At 39.7% G+C, this 14,303-nt stretch overlaps 2 protein-coding genes across 2 annotated transcripts; one reads left to right on the top strand and one right to left on the bottom strand.

Annotated features, from left to right (window-relative positions):
* Window positions 1–204: 204 nt before the first annotated feature.
* Window positions 205–8,384, bottom strand: LOC108674632. Its single transcript, XM_018162592.2, is given in 11 exon segments — window positions 205–436; window positions 1,399–1,567; window positions 1,719–1,904; window positions 2,710–2,920; window positions 4,026–4,049; window positions 4,695–5,232; window positions 5,803–6,028; window positions 6,591–6,825; window positions 7,201–7,399; window positions 8,174–8,202; window positions 8,372–8,384. Coding segments are annotated over 11 exon segments (2,043 nt in total). The 3' UTR covers window positions 205–223.
* A 68-nt stretch (window positions 8,385–8,452) lies between these two features.
* On the top strand, window positions 8,453–13,962 carry LOC125179460 (probable G-protein coupled receptor Mth-like 1). Its single transcript, XM_047885371.1, has 7 exons — window positions 8,453–8,473; window positions 9,419–9,475; window positions 9,577–9,817; window positions 10,123–10,201; window positions 11,933–11,992; window positions 12,680–12,853; window positions 13,753–13,962. The coding sequence occupies exons 1-7, from the start codon at window positions 8,453–8,455 to the stop codon at window positions 13,940–13,942; spliced, it is 822 nt and encodes a 273-aa protein (XP_047741327.1). The 3' UTR covers window positions 13,943–13,962.
* Window positions 13,963–14,303: the final 341 nt, after the last annotated feature.

Here is a 14,303-nt window from a genome sequence, read left to right as displayed (position 1 = left end):
ATGCAACACTAATTTTTAGTGCATTTTCTCATTTATGAAAAAAAGGCGCTATTGTGCTCGTCATGTCTGTCCGTGACTTCACGGACGGACGGACGGACGGACAAGAAAATGCGCTCTCTGTCACTCATTGCAGTGAGTTCTGATCAAATTTTGTATACAATTTCGTCAAAAACGTTCCTCTTCGACCCGCGCATACTAATTTTTCTTTTCCCCTGGTAAGATTTTACTCGAGAGGAGCCGGAGTCCGCTTGATGTTGCAGTTGCCGCTGTACAGGATGCACTTCATGTACGCCTCCTGCGTCAGGTGATAGTCCCTAAACGGAGGGCACAGCGTGGAGCTCAGCTGCTCCAGGTTCTCCTTCAGTAGACTTTCCGCTTTTTCCAAATTGAACGCTTGGAGCTCGGTTGTCGCCGCCTGGAAAGTTTTCTCCGAGTTCTGTAAAATGAAACGCTTTCTGAAATTAAGTTGTCTCCCAAGTGAGGTCGATCGACAATGACAAGTGTCAACTATGAAACAAACTTCTTCTTAATCGTAGACTCTTCAAATTTGGTTGGGTGTCTTGGTTATATTTAAATACTACGATATGAAAACATAACAATTAACATAATAAACTATAATAATTGATGAATAATTTTTAATGAAGCAAAGCTCCTCTGGATTTTTGTCATTTTATTTGTATATCAGAGGAAATATAACAGGATACTTGCCATAGTTCATCTCAATTCGTTCTAGATCGTTTTTTCGAACGACAGATTTCAAAAAAAATTTCATCAGTTTTCTAAACGGACACAAAATTCTATAAATTCTACACCATTCTAAACTACAAGTTTTTATCTCAAGTGGTAAAGAGGAAGATCCTCATAGGCTCATATGCAGGTTCTAAATCTGTAACCACTCTCAAACGGGGGACTTTCAAGCGACAAGCGTTTGCGGCCGCTGGGTTCTGACCTGCAGGTTTTGCATGTTTTTAATCTGTAACCTCACTACTTAAATGGGAGACTTTCAAGCGACAATTAAGCACCGGCGGCCGCTGGGTTCAGACGTGCATGTTTTGCATGTTTTTAATCTGTAACCTCACTTTAACAGGAGACTTTCAAACGACAAGCATCAGCGGCCGCTGGGTTCTGACCTGCAGGTTCGCATGTTTTTAATCTGTAACCTCACTCAAACGAGGGACTTTCAAACGACCATTAAGCACCAGCGGCCGCTGGGTTCTGACCTACAGGTTCTGCATGTTTTTAATCTGTAACCCCACTTTAACGGGGGACTTTCAAGCGACAATCAAGCACCGGCGGCCTCTGAGTTCTGACCTGCAGGTTTTGCATGTTTTTAATCTGTAACCTCACTTTAACAGGAGACTTTCAAGCGACTAGCACCTTCGGCCGATGGGTTCTGACCTGCAGGTTCTTGAGGGCGGCGAGGATGTTGGTTTGGTCCCCACAGCGGACGCACTTGTACAGCGGGTTGGGGTTGTCCACTGGCACCAGCAACGGCGCCTGACATTTATGGCACTTGAACTTCAGGCGCGTCGAGTCCATGTTTTCGAACGTCGGCCATCAAATATTATATAATATCCCACAAATATAATGGACAGCCATACACCTTAAATTTTATTGTCTTACGATTAAAGTCGTTCATGCATCGAGCAATGTCTGAAACATAGTGCCTATTGAATAAATTTCGTAAGATAAGTACAATTAAATTCAATTCGTGGTCTCATGGTCTCATCGAAAAGACAAACCTCACCTCGCACTGACACTCGAACCAATATCTGTCGACGAGCTGCAACCGGCGTTCAGACCTGCCCTTGGTCGAGTAGCAGGGACCGTAGTTTTCTGGCACCAGCTCACCCTTGGCGATTGGACGGATCGCCCTCGTGATCACCGAGTTTCCACTGAAGTATCTGAGCATAAATAATAATAATAATTTATAATCCATACTCATATAATATAATTTACAATACATGAATCCCTTCACTAAACTGCACCAAATATCACGAGGTTTATGATGGCTATCGTTAGTTCGTTCCTGAGTGACAAATAAACGGAGCATTAAAAATAATAATGATTTATAATCCATATTAATTAATTTTCAACGGCTATTACCGCAAATGCATTCATACCTGTCGTGTATAATTTTCGTCCAGTAAGCGATTTCGGTAGAAATTACGTAGATCTCACTTCAGAGACTGCATATAATTGTTCATGGTTTACAAACTGAATGACTTGAGTTAGACAATTTCCACATTGATACATGCTAGTTTTGGTTACAAAATCACGAACGATTTGGAAACAGTTGATATGATGCTAATTTTTCTATTGAAATTTGATTTTTGAGTAAAACTTCAAAATTGATGAACAATAATATTGAGTGATAACGATTAAAATTGCGCAGGGTTACACGAGTGGTTGAAGTGGTTACACTCACCTTACTTGGGCAGGGTTACACGAGTGGTTGAATAAAACTTCAAAATTGATGAACAATAATATTGAGTGATAACGATTAAACTTGGGCAGGGTTACACGAGTGGTTGAAGTGGTTACACTCACCTTACTTGGGCAGGGTTACACGAGTGGTTGAAGTGGTTACACTCACCTCACTTGCGCAGGGTTACACGAGTGGTTGAAGTGGTTACACTCACCTCGCTTGTGCAGGAGTGGTTGAAGTGGCAACTCATCTACATGAGTGGTTGAAATAACTACACTTACCTCACTTGGGCAGGGTTACACGAGTGGTTGAAGTAAGCCAGCGTGGGGTATATGGCAGCACCGAGGCTATTATTCTTAGCGCCGTCTAGCGACTTATTGGAGGCGAGGAAGAACTCGGACACCTCGTGGGCGTTGAACTGAATGATCTGCAGGAACCTGAGCACCAGGCCTCCTGATAGTGCCTCTGCCTCGGTCAACTTCAGCTCGTTGTCTGCGTAGGTAACCGTCGCGTTAAATCTAAGTCAACGCGTTCATTATTTACACGGATGAATGAGTGAATTCTTTGAATGCGTCAAAGCGCTCATTATTTACACGAATGAATGTGTGAATTCTTTGAATGCGTGAAATGCTCATTATTTACACGGATGAATGTGTGAATTTTTTGAATGCGTGAAATGTACCAACGATATTCGAGAAAGTTAGCTCGTAATTGAATAGTTTTTTTTTTTAAACTTGCCTGCGTAGGTAACCGTCACGTCAAGTCAAAGTCAACGCGTTCATTATTTACACGGATGAATGTGTGAATTTTTTGAATGCGTGAAATGTTCCAACGATATTCGAGATAGTTAGCTCTTAATTGTTAGCATAGATAGTTAGCATTCAGCAGGTGTTCTTCACCAGAGAACTCGTAGTTTTGAGGCTTTTTGTACATTTTGTGGTGAAACAAGGTCTGTGGATCTGGCAGAAGCTGATTAGCTACCCCAACGAAGCACACCGGACATCATGGTAAGTTAAAAACAAGTACAATACTGGAAAAACAAATTCATGATTAGTTGTAAATGATATCAAATAATAAAAAATTAATAATACGTCGTGAACTTGTTTAAATGTACATTTTGTTGAGAATAATTGATAATAATTGTAAAAACACAAAATTCAGAATAATTAAAAGCTAAATGAATTCTCGATGCAAGAAAATATCGTATATATTTTAAAATAATGTAATCGTATTTACAAAGGGGCGTTATTCAGTAGCAAGCGTTATTCAGGACGATTGCTCTACGACATCGGACAGTCTAGATTAGCGTTAACCCTCTAGCTCCCATTTCAACATTTTCGTCATTGCTGCGCACAAACTGATCCAAAAGTAAGCCTGATCAACGTTGTAACGTTAATTTAAAATGCACCAGAACGCAATCAAGTGTGGACCAATACAAATTGCACTATCTTGCGCCCTGCTCTAGTATTTAAGTCTTTCACAATTCGTAAAATATCTTGGGTTGCCTAAGTGAGGGCGAGAGGGTTAACAAAATTACGCTCTACCAAAAACTTGTGAAGCCGCAGCGATTGCAACGTAAAAGATTCTTCGGACGTACCTGCCGCGGTCTGAAGGATCTTAACTAGAAATGAGGGTAAATGCATGCGTCAGTCATGGGCAATTATAAGATAACCATTATTAAAATGCAGCAACATCTCAGTTTAAGGGAAGTTAATAATATCAGTTAATATGCGAGGATAGCTCCATATATGTACAAACTAAATCAACAGTGGATTGACAACGTATATCGCAAGGATTTCAATCGATCTCCAAATAATCCTGAATGAAATTTATAATAATTACATTTTTAGTGAATTTTCATTCGTTATCAAATCAGCAGATTTACATTTGGGTTCAAACACTTTCTTTCTACACTAGCTTCTTCAGTCGCACTTACATTTTTTATTCCAAAGAAAAGTAAAAAACTTTTCTTGTAAAATCATAAAGGAAAAAAGACACAATACGTAATACTGATTTTGATCACACCGAGGCATTCGGCAGAACCTAGAGATCAGCCGTTTCTAATTTCAAACAAGCATTCACACTTATTAAGATATAGCATATCCGTAGAGCTTATGCTCGGAGTGAGACTTCCCGCGATTCCTGTTCACCATTTAGATGCTTATTAGCGATAATTATTTGACCATGCTTTAAATAATTCCTGAGATCTCCTTATCTCACTCAAACTTAAGGCAGAAATGCCTACCCTAAATATCTCGGAACTCACCAACTCCAGTCCCTTTGAAGTCATCGAAATACTTTGTCTTCTTAAGAGCCTTGACCAGAAAGCAAGCCATGATGGTGCGATGGAAGTAATCTTCAACAGTTCTGTCTTGGCTGTGCCTCACTAGGTGGTATACCCTCCAGAACATCTCCTCCTTAAGCCTTTGCTCTTCAGCTCTCTTCCTTCGAGCTTCTTCGATGCGTTCACGAGCCTTTTGGTACTCTTGCTCTTCAGCAAGCAATCGTTGCTCCTCGAGCTTCTTTCGTTGTGCTTCCTCCTCCTCAATAATTCGCTTTTGTTCTTCCTCGGGTAACTCGTGAAACTTTACGTCTTTCAACTCTTTGTTTTCATCTTTGTCTTTATTTTCTTTATCAGAGTCTTCCCCTGCGTTGCCGTTGGAGTTCTTGTGTTCAGACGAGCCATTCGACGGAGACAGCGGAGCTTCCGGCGAACTCGGGACGTTGAGAGCCTCGGTCGCGGTGTCGGCGTTAGCGTTCTTATTATCACAGGCTTTGACCCGAGGCTTCAAGCGGAGAATCGCCTGCGAATCATGTTATAGTTATTAATGTTTTGGGATGTTAAATTTTTTAGTTTTGATCTAGTATTTACACATGTACATTAAAAAATTACCCACTCCCTTTGGCAAAGTATCAAGTCACTCAAATAATAATCAACATAAGATAGTCTAAGAACTGTAAATACTGTATATATGATTCGATGACAAAATAATTCAAATAATATCTGTTCATTCTGTTCATCCCCAAATTTATTTGAATTCACTTGAAGCCCCTGCTCTCTGGACAGAATTGTTATTTTATATAAATTCAAAAACTTTTATAAATGTATTAGATCACTCCAATGTTTAAGTTGTCCCGAATTTAATGAAAAAGAAAACTGTTACAAAATTTCACCGTATCGTTATAAAAAAGCGTTTCGTAGTCCAGCTCCATCGTTAGTTCAAAATCCCGTAAAACGTGATACAGGGCCAGTGAAAGTTCTTCGTATTACTCGTACAAGGACGAAGGATTACCACAAGATATTCTTCCCTGAGACAAACTAAGTAACTTTCTGAAAAATTCATAATTATTGCATCACAATACGGCACTCTGACCTCTGGATCTTCCTCGAGCGCAAGCTGCTCCTTGTTCTTCATGAAGAAAGTCAGGGGCGTCTGGGTTAACATCCTGAAGGCGAGGAAGCAGTTAATGGACATGCCAGAGCCATGCAGTAGATCGTTGATGTTGCACTCGATCTTGTGGAAGTAAGCCGTGTCACGGCAGTCCGACGAACAGAACACGACGCCCGAGCACGTCGTGCACGGTATCGGCGCACGGGTTCTGAAAAATAGAAATCTTCTTTTATGCTCAAAATAAACACAGTAGAACGATTTACAGCTTCAAGTTTACACATTAGATACATTTAAAATTTACTACTCAATTTGATTTACATCTGAGTTTCGCAATGACAGCTCACACGTTTGTTCACTTCCCGTGTTAAATACAAAGCTTCTACTACTACTTGCAGAATGAAGCATTACACCTGAATCCCTTAAGTTAATCTCTGTTGATCACTACAGTTTGCAGACGATTCACAGGCTCACATCGTCAATCCCTACACTAAACTGGATAGCTATCGACCACTCCTCACATAATAAAGCAATTCTGGCGGTGCGTAATCCCTTCACTAAACTGGATAGCATTGATAACTTACATAATAAAGCAATTCTGGCAGTGCGTAATCCCTTCACTAAACTGGATAGCTTTGATAACTTACATAATAAAGCAATTCTGGCAGTGCGTAATCCCTTCACTAAACTGGATAGCTTTGACAACTTACATAATAAAGCAATTCTGGCAATGCGTAATCCCTTCACTAAACTGGATAGCTTTGACAACTTACATAATAAAGCAATTCTGGCAGTGCGTGCCGAACTCCTCCCAAAGCAGGACCGCGGCGTAAGGCTTCTCGGTACAGACAACGTCGCCAACTTTGATGTCCTCAGCGGCGACGACGTAGCGGCCCTGCGTGGGCGAGTATCGCATCTCGAGTTTGCTGGACAGCGTCGGGAAGACGGCGTGTGGGCCCTGGGTCAGCGGCGGCACCGTGGGGAACAGCTTCACACGGAAGTCTCCCACTGCAAAACCAACACAAGTACAGTTTTATAGCACTGTGAAGTTTGGGGAAAAGATCAGAGGGTAGAATTTCACGAAGGGAATGGGGAAGAATGAAAAATATTACCTGAAATACCATTCAAGGAATTTCAACTTCGGGATAAATTGGAAATATGGTTTTAAAATGAGGAATTTTCTGAGATTGGGGAGGGCAGGACTAGATTTTTCTAGAACACATGAGACGAACAATAGATTTGTTACTGCATGACAGTTGTTATACCAGCAAACGACCCATTTGCATCCCAGAGAGAACTTTTCAAAATCTATCTTTAGTAATCAAGCACCTATGGTCATTTGATTCAATACCGACCAACTCCTCATTCCAGCACAAAGCTTACCATTTTTGACGACTTTGCCGCTCTCGAATATGCTAAGCCACTTCTGTATGTCTTTCTGAACTTCCATCCTCTTATCACGATCCATTTTGGCCCAGTCGAGCCATTTGAGTGCCTGCCGAAACGAGTCCCGAGCCTCCAAGTGCCGCTTTAGGTCCACCAAGATACGAGCCTTGCGTTTGTACAGCTTGAACTTGAGCTCCTGTGTGGCAAAGGTGTCAGGGAGTAGTAGCATTGATGAGACAAAACGGTGAGATTTTCTTTAGTGGAGCTAATAAAATAAAATGGTTTCAAAAAATATTACAATTAATTAAGTAACTGAATATTTGAATTTTAAGTCGTCATTATTTGTTTGAATCGGAGGTCAGTTTTGACCATGCGTACGCTTTCTGAACGGCCACAATTGTCATAAACGTTCTTTTTAGGTACGACTCTCAACACTTGTAAATGTCTCAGATCCAAACTCGTAAACGTAGGTATTCTCGTTTGTACAAAACAGTGAGCTTTACTTGGTTGAGTTCGCAATATGAAGTCAATGAGAGGTAATAAAGTAACAACATTGACTCATGTTTCTCACATCACTTTCTAAATTATTCATTCTTAAATGTAATTAAATAAATAATCACATTAAATAATGAAATTCCTTCTCAAATGTAATTATTCATTCTTAAATACAAAAATTTATTAGCGTCTAAAAAAAACAGAAAGAGATTATACATTGACCATAACCATACATATCATAAACATAAATACTTCATTAACCAACACTTAATAATGAAATTATTAATTATTCAGTGGCAAAATTCAATTAATGACGCAATAATTAACATCAAGGTAAGTAGACAACACGCCTGATGCCTTGATGCTCCGAGTCTGAAGCCTCAATCATCTTCCTCAATGATACCATAAGAAAGTTGGAGCAGATCGTCATACTCACTGAAACCATAAGCAATATTCAGCAGAACAAGCCTCCCACCTTCGGGTAGTGATGCTCCAGAGCCTCATCTATATATTACTATACACTTATGGACAAAAACCATAAACAATATTCAGCAGAACAAGCCTCCTGCCGGATCCCTTGTGAATCAAGTCACGAAAAATTCAAGAATCGGCAACAGGCCATGGACCTATTTCTTCAGTGCCGACACTTCTATTCTATTCTAAGTTAATTTACATTGAGTTCTCATGGCTAATAAGTCCTACTGAAAATAGACACAATTATAGGACGTAATTGCTCACGAAGGCTTTCACCGTGATGGCGGCCATCAAGATTCTGGTCGAATAAATTCCTATTCCTAAGTATAGCATTTATATACACGCGATCTCACAGCATTAATGCTGTTCATTGCAAGTTAAGCTAGGGAAAACCTCACCAAAAGGAAGGGATAAATTAACTAAAAATGTATATAATACAGCGAACACATGACATGGCACTACACTGGAGGCACTGTGGATGGGTAATCAGGGCCTCTTGTTGCGAGGTTCAATTCGTTAGAAGAACGTAAATGACGGACTATAGAAAATCATTAATCGGCCATCTCAGGCTTTAACGCATGTAGCGCCATAACTCTGGATCTTTTCTGAGCATCTGCTGCTGGCTTCTCTCGGTTGGATCAATTTCTATTAAACTTTTGTCATCAGCCCTAACACAGCCGGGTCATATTTTTGATCGTTTTGCTACCAACTAACCAACTTATCTTGTACGATTTAGAAAATAATTTATCACACTGAAATCCATTTCTAAATTATTTGGATCCAGTGCAGAGACTATTTTTCAGTTTTTTATACTAGCGCTTGGTCATGTGTAGGCTTTGGCCCCATCATGAGCATCGGTCTCCCTGAAATAAAACGCATCCGAAAACAGTGGCTTAGTTGCCAAGAAAATTGCCTTGTAGTTCCTCAGCCTGCCATTTTCGTCATGGGGCCGTGTGTTGGCTCGAACACTTGACAAATACAATCTTTTCACCCTAGTTTAATTTGAAATACAAATATTACCCTAGTTTAATTTGAAATACGTGGATTTGAATACACGTTTGTTTGTTGCAGTTGCGTTCGGAAAAATATTCTTGTCTGGTCACGACACTCGTGCCCATTGCTGGTATAACATTGTGATTCGCTGGTATAAAATTAAAATTGGCTTAGATGAACATAATGCTGCGTAATTTATTTATACTATAAGAATCTATTAACGCATTCTTATTGTTTAAATTCATTGGCGCAGACTGTGGAAAACTCCCAAGAGAGCTTCAAGCGCGCCGTGTACCCTGTATGCCTGCTGGTGAGCGCTGGCTTCTTACTGCTGACGCTGCTGGCGTATTTGCACTATAAGAATCTAATAACGTATTCTTATTGAGTTATTGTTTTTATTTGTTGTCACAGACTGTGGAAAACTCTCAAGAGAGCTTCAAGCGCGCCGTGTACCCGGTATGCCTGCTGGTGAGCGCTGGCTTCTTACTACTGACGCTGCTGGCGTACTGTGTGGTCAAGGAGCTGAGGGCGGACCAGCTCTCCAAGTGTTTCATGTGTAGCGTCGGTATGCTGGCATGCGCACAGATCATCATGGTCGCCGGCATGTGGGGCAGAGATGATCTCATGGAGTCAACGATGTGCGTCATAATAGGTTAGACTAAGTGACTAAAAGACTAAAATTATTTCAAGAGAGCAAATTTCAATCTCCCACGCAATGTCAGTCACATATCTGCTTATATATGTACATTCCTGGACATTTATAACGTCATTGAGTTTATACTGAATGGTTTTGGTTACTTTCTTAAAGTAGATTATCCTCAGTGATTCAAGTCCTTTTCTGGTGATTCCACGTTCAAAAACTTTTTGAAAACCAATTTTACAACCCATTGATCATTTTTCCTTTGAAGAACTATTAATGTTGAGATTTATATTATTGAAAAACTCGTTTTTTTACAGCTTCGTTGTCGCACTTTAGTTTCTTGTCTGCTTTCTTGTGGCTGAACGTCATCTGCATCATGATCTTCTCCTCCCTGTGGTGAGTTCCTAGCTTTAAATTCTATTCATTACTTAGCATTTAATGTTAAAACTAAAACTTGATGGTTTTCAAAGCATGTGGTAATCGTGCTATAAGATGGGCAAGAAATCACCCAGTTTTTACTAGCGAGTTTTTTTTTATAATTCGCCTCACGACTCGCACTAAAAAAGCCGGTGTACAGGCATTTAGTTGTCATGGTATGAGTATATTTTTAATGATAGATTTCTGTGCAGAAAAGATATTTGGCCTTGATTTTAGTTGTTTTTAATACAAGGGTTTTGTGCCAAGGAGTTATATTGCCTTGGTTTTAGTTGTTTTTAATGCAAGGGTTTTGTGCCATGCAAGAAGTTATATTGCCTTGGTTTTAGTTGTTTTTAAAGCAAGCGTTCTGTTCAAAGGAGTTATATTGCCTTGGTTTTAGTTGTTTTTAATACAAGGGTTTTGTGCCAAGCAAGAAGTTATATTGCCTTGGTTTTAGTTGTTTTTAAAGCAAGCGTTCTGTTCAAAGGAGTTATATTGCCTTGGTTTTAGTTGTTTTTAATACAAGGGTTTTGTGCCAAGGACTTATATTGCCTTGATTTTAGTTGTTTTTAAAGCAAGCGTTCTGTTCAAAGGAGTTATATTGCCTTGGTTTTAGTTGTTTTTAATGCAAGCGTTCAGTGCAAAAGACTATATTGCCTTGGTTTTAGTTGTTTTTAATAAATGGGTTGTGTGCAAGGAGTTATATAGCCGTTTTTATTGTGTTTTTTACACAAGAGTTCTGTGCAAAGATGTTAAATTAAATTGGCTTCCGTATGTTTATGTATGTTTGCAGCCCATACAGAAGTTGCACCATCCAGTGGAACGATTATGAGCCTCTTGTATGAATCTATTATCAAATGAACACGGCGTGAAATCGTTTAATATTTTGGTGCTGCTAATATGTNATGATCTTTATTGAGTAAACCTGCGAGTCTCCATTTAATTGATTCATGCCTGTGATCGGTGGTAATCCTTGCATAAACTCAGTTATTCCTTCAATTGAACGCAATAATGCTATTAAACCAACGACATCAACATATTATTTATGCATAATTTTCTTCACGGGACGTCGGCCTCTGCTTGAGAGAAGCAGAGAAGATAAATGTAAGACATCCTCAACATTTCTTCTCGCTTCGAGTCACCGACATGTGGAACAGCCTCCCTGATAGCATCGTTGACGCTCCGAGTATGAACATCTTCAAGGACAGACTAGACGACGCTATGCATGAGCATATGTTCAGTCTTAAAATGCCAAGCAAATTACGGACCAGGCAATAAGTCCAGCAGCTATCTCAATCAATCGTCAGTTATGGAAAGATCGGGTTCCAAAGGCCGGACCCCTTGTAAATCAAGTCACGAAAAATTCAAGAATCGGTAACAGGCCATGGGCCTATTTCTTCAGTGCCGACACTTCTATTCTATTCTATTCTAATGTGTATAAGAGACAGTATTTATCCATTTCAATTTGTTTCAGGTGATTCATTGTAGAGCAGCTGTCGCTTGNTATACTGTACACAGGTGGTCAGGTCTCATGAGTGACTTAAGCCATAACTATATTAACTAAACAATAATACTGTACGCAGGTGGTCAGGTCTCATGAGTGACTTAAGCCATAACTATATTAACTTTACAATACTGTACACAGGTGGTCAGGTCTCATGAGTGACTTAAGCCATAACTATATTAACTGAACAATTATACTGTACACAGGTGGTCAGGTCTCATGAGCTCCAACAAGATGCAGGTAGTAAGGCTGCGATGGAAGTGTCTGTATAGGCCAGGCGTGACTTAAGCCATAACTACATTAACTGAACAATACTACTGTACTGAACAATTCATTAACTGAACAATACTGTACACAGGTGGTCAGGTCTCATGAGTCACTTAAGCCATAACTACATTAACTAAACAATTATGCTGTACACAGGTGGTCAGGCCTCATGAGCTCCAACAAGATGCAGGTAGTAAGGCGGCGATGGAAGTGTGTCACTTAAGCCATAACTATATTAACTGAACAACACTACTGTACACAGGTGGTCAGGTCTCATGAGCTCCAACAAGATGCAGGTAGTAAGGCTGCGCTGGAAGTGTCTCTACAGCCATAACTATATTAACTGAACAATACTGTACACAGGTGGTCAGGTCTCATGAGTGACTTAAGCCTTAACTACATTAACTGAACAATACTATTGTACTGAACAATTCATTAACTGAACAATTATACTGGACACAGGTGGTCAGGTCTCATGAGCTCCAACAAGATGCAGGTAGTAAGGCTGCGCTGGAAGTGTGTCACTTAAGCCATAACTATATTAACTGAACAATACTACCGTACACAGGTGGTCAGGCCTCATGAGCTCCAACAAGATGCAGGTAGTAAGGCTGCGCTGGAAGTGTCTATATAGGCCAGGCGTGACTTAAGCCATAACTACATTAACTGAACAATACTGTACGCAGGTGGTCAGGTCTCATGAGCTCCAACAAGATGCAGGTAGTAAGGCTGCGATGGAAGTGTCTGTACAGCTTCGGCGTGGCAGGCTTCATCGCTGGGCTGGCGCTGCTGCGACACGCCTTACCTACCATGCAAGGATCCGTTCTTCCCGCCCCGCACTTCGGCGCTGTTTCCTGCTGGTTTGCCAGTCAGTGTCTTGAATTTTTTTATATTTTAATCCCTTATAGATTAGATTTAAATTCGCTTTAGATGATTTTGATTTTCTTGATTTGATAGTTTTTTTATTTATTCGATGATTTTGATTTTTTTTGACAATTTTTTTATTAGATGATTTTGATTTTTTTATTTGACAATTTTTTTATTAGATGATTTTGATTTTCTTGATTTTGGTAATTTTTTTATTAGATGATTTTGTTTCTATTAGATGATTTTGATTTTCTTGNTTCACGTTCCGACCGGCCACTGAAACGCCGGTAATAACGTTAACGGTAATTTTTCTAACAGGGTAATTTGAAGACAATTTAACTCTTCTCACCGGCCGTGTTGATGAGCTGCCTTCTATCGGTTTAGTTTATTAAATGATATGCCTGTTGAGTTCATAATTTTAAAAATTTTAAAAATTTTTTAAATCATAATTTGAAGACAATTTAACTCTTCTAAAAAAAACTCTTAAAACAACTCGTAACTCTTCTCAAAATTTTAAAAAATTTTTAAATCATAATTTGAAAACAATTTAACTCTTCTCACCGGCCGTGTTGATGAGCTGCCTTCTATTGGTTTAGTTTATAAAATGATTAAATGAGTGGCGAGCTGACGAATGACGATCATTTCTGAGTTATTAGAAAACGCTCTAAAAGAAAAATTATTGGGAAGAGTGTTCTCTAGACCACCACTTACATTCTGTTTCGGAATCACAATGTTTTACGGAACATGAATTTCAGGGTAATGCCAAACAACATATTCGTTTTTTTCATGATTTTCTTCGATTTCGTACGTAAATTCTGTTTCGAAATCACAATGCTTCACGGAACATGAATTTCAGGGTAATGCCAAACTACATCTTCGGTTTATTTTTCAGGATCTTCTTCGATTTCGTGAACATCATGCAGGGAGTTCTGATATTCGTGGTGTTCGTGTGCCGGCCGAGCGTCTTGCGTCTGTTGACGCGGGCTCTATGCGGCGCTCAATGCTCCAGCCGCTGCTTCGCTCCCGTCGAAGAAAAAGATCGGAACGACACCGAGGTTGCCCCCTGCAATACTGTTGTCTGAATAAACTTTTGCATTCTTGACACGAAACATTTTATTGCTGTATCATTTGCATTCTTGATACGAAACATTTTATTGCTGTATCAGTTGGCAATTGACATTCTGCAATACTGTTGTCTGAATCAACTTTTGCATTCTTGATACGAAACATTTTATTGCTGTATCAGTTGTCAATTGACATCCTGCAATACTGTTGTCGGAATCAACTTTTGCATTCTTAACACGAAACATTTTATTGCTATATCAGTTGGCAGTTATCACCGAGATTACTCCTTTGCAATACTGTTGTCTGAATCAACTTTTGCATTCATGATACGAAACATTTTATTGCTGTATCATTTGGCAGTTATCACCGAGATTGCTC

Source organism: Hyalella azteca, unplaced genomic scaffold, assembly GCF_000764305.2.
Source record: "Hyalella azteca isolate HAZT.00-mixed unplaced genomic scaffold, Hazt_2.0.2 contig17706, whole genome shotgun sequence".
NCBI lineage: Eukaryota > Metazoa > Arthropoda > Malacostraca > Amphipoda > Hyalellidae > Hyalella > Hyalella azteca.
Note: the sequence above shows the minus strand (reverse complement) of the source record. Positions and strands in the feature narration are given on the sequence as shown.

Bases quoted from the DNA above. Each gene is read 5' to 3' on its own strand.
- LOC125179460 (XM_047885371.1), top strand. From the start codon at position 8,453: ATGGCGGCCATCAAGATTCTG. The intron at 9,476-9,576 runs GTGAGCGCTGGC...TTGTTGTCACAG, and splicing joins TGTACCCTGTATGCCTGCTG to ACTGTGGAAAACTCTCAAGA. The intron at 11,993-12,679 runs GTATAGGCCAGG...TACTGTACGCAG, and splicing joins AGGCTGCGATGGAAGTGTCT to GTGGTCAGGTCTCATGAGCT.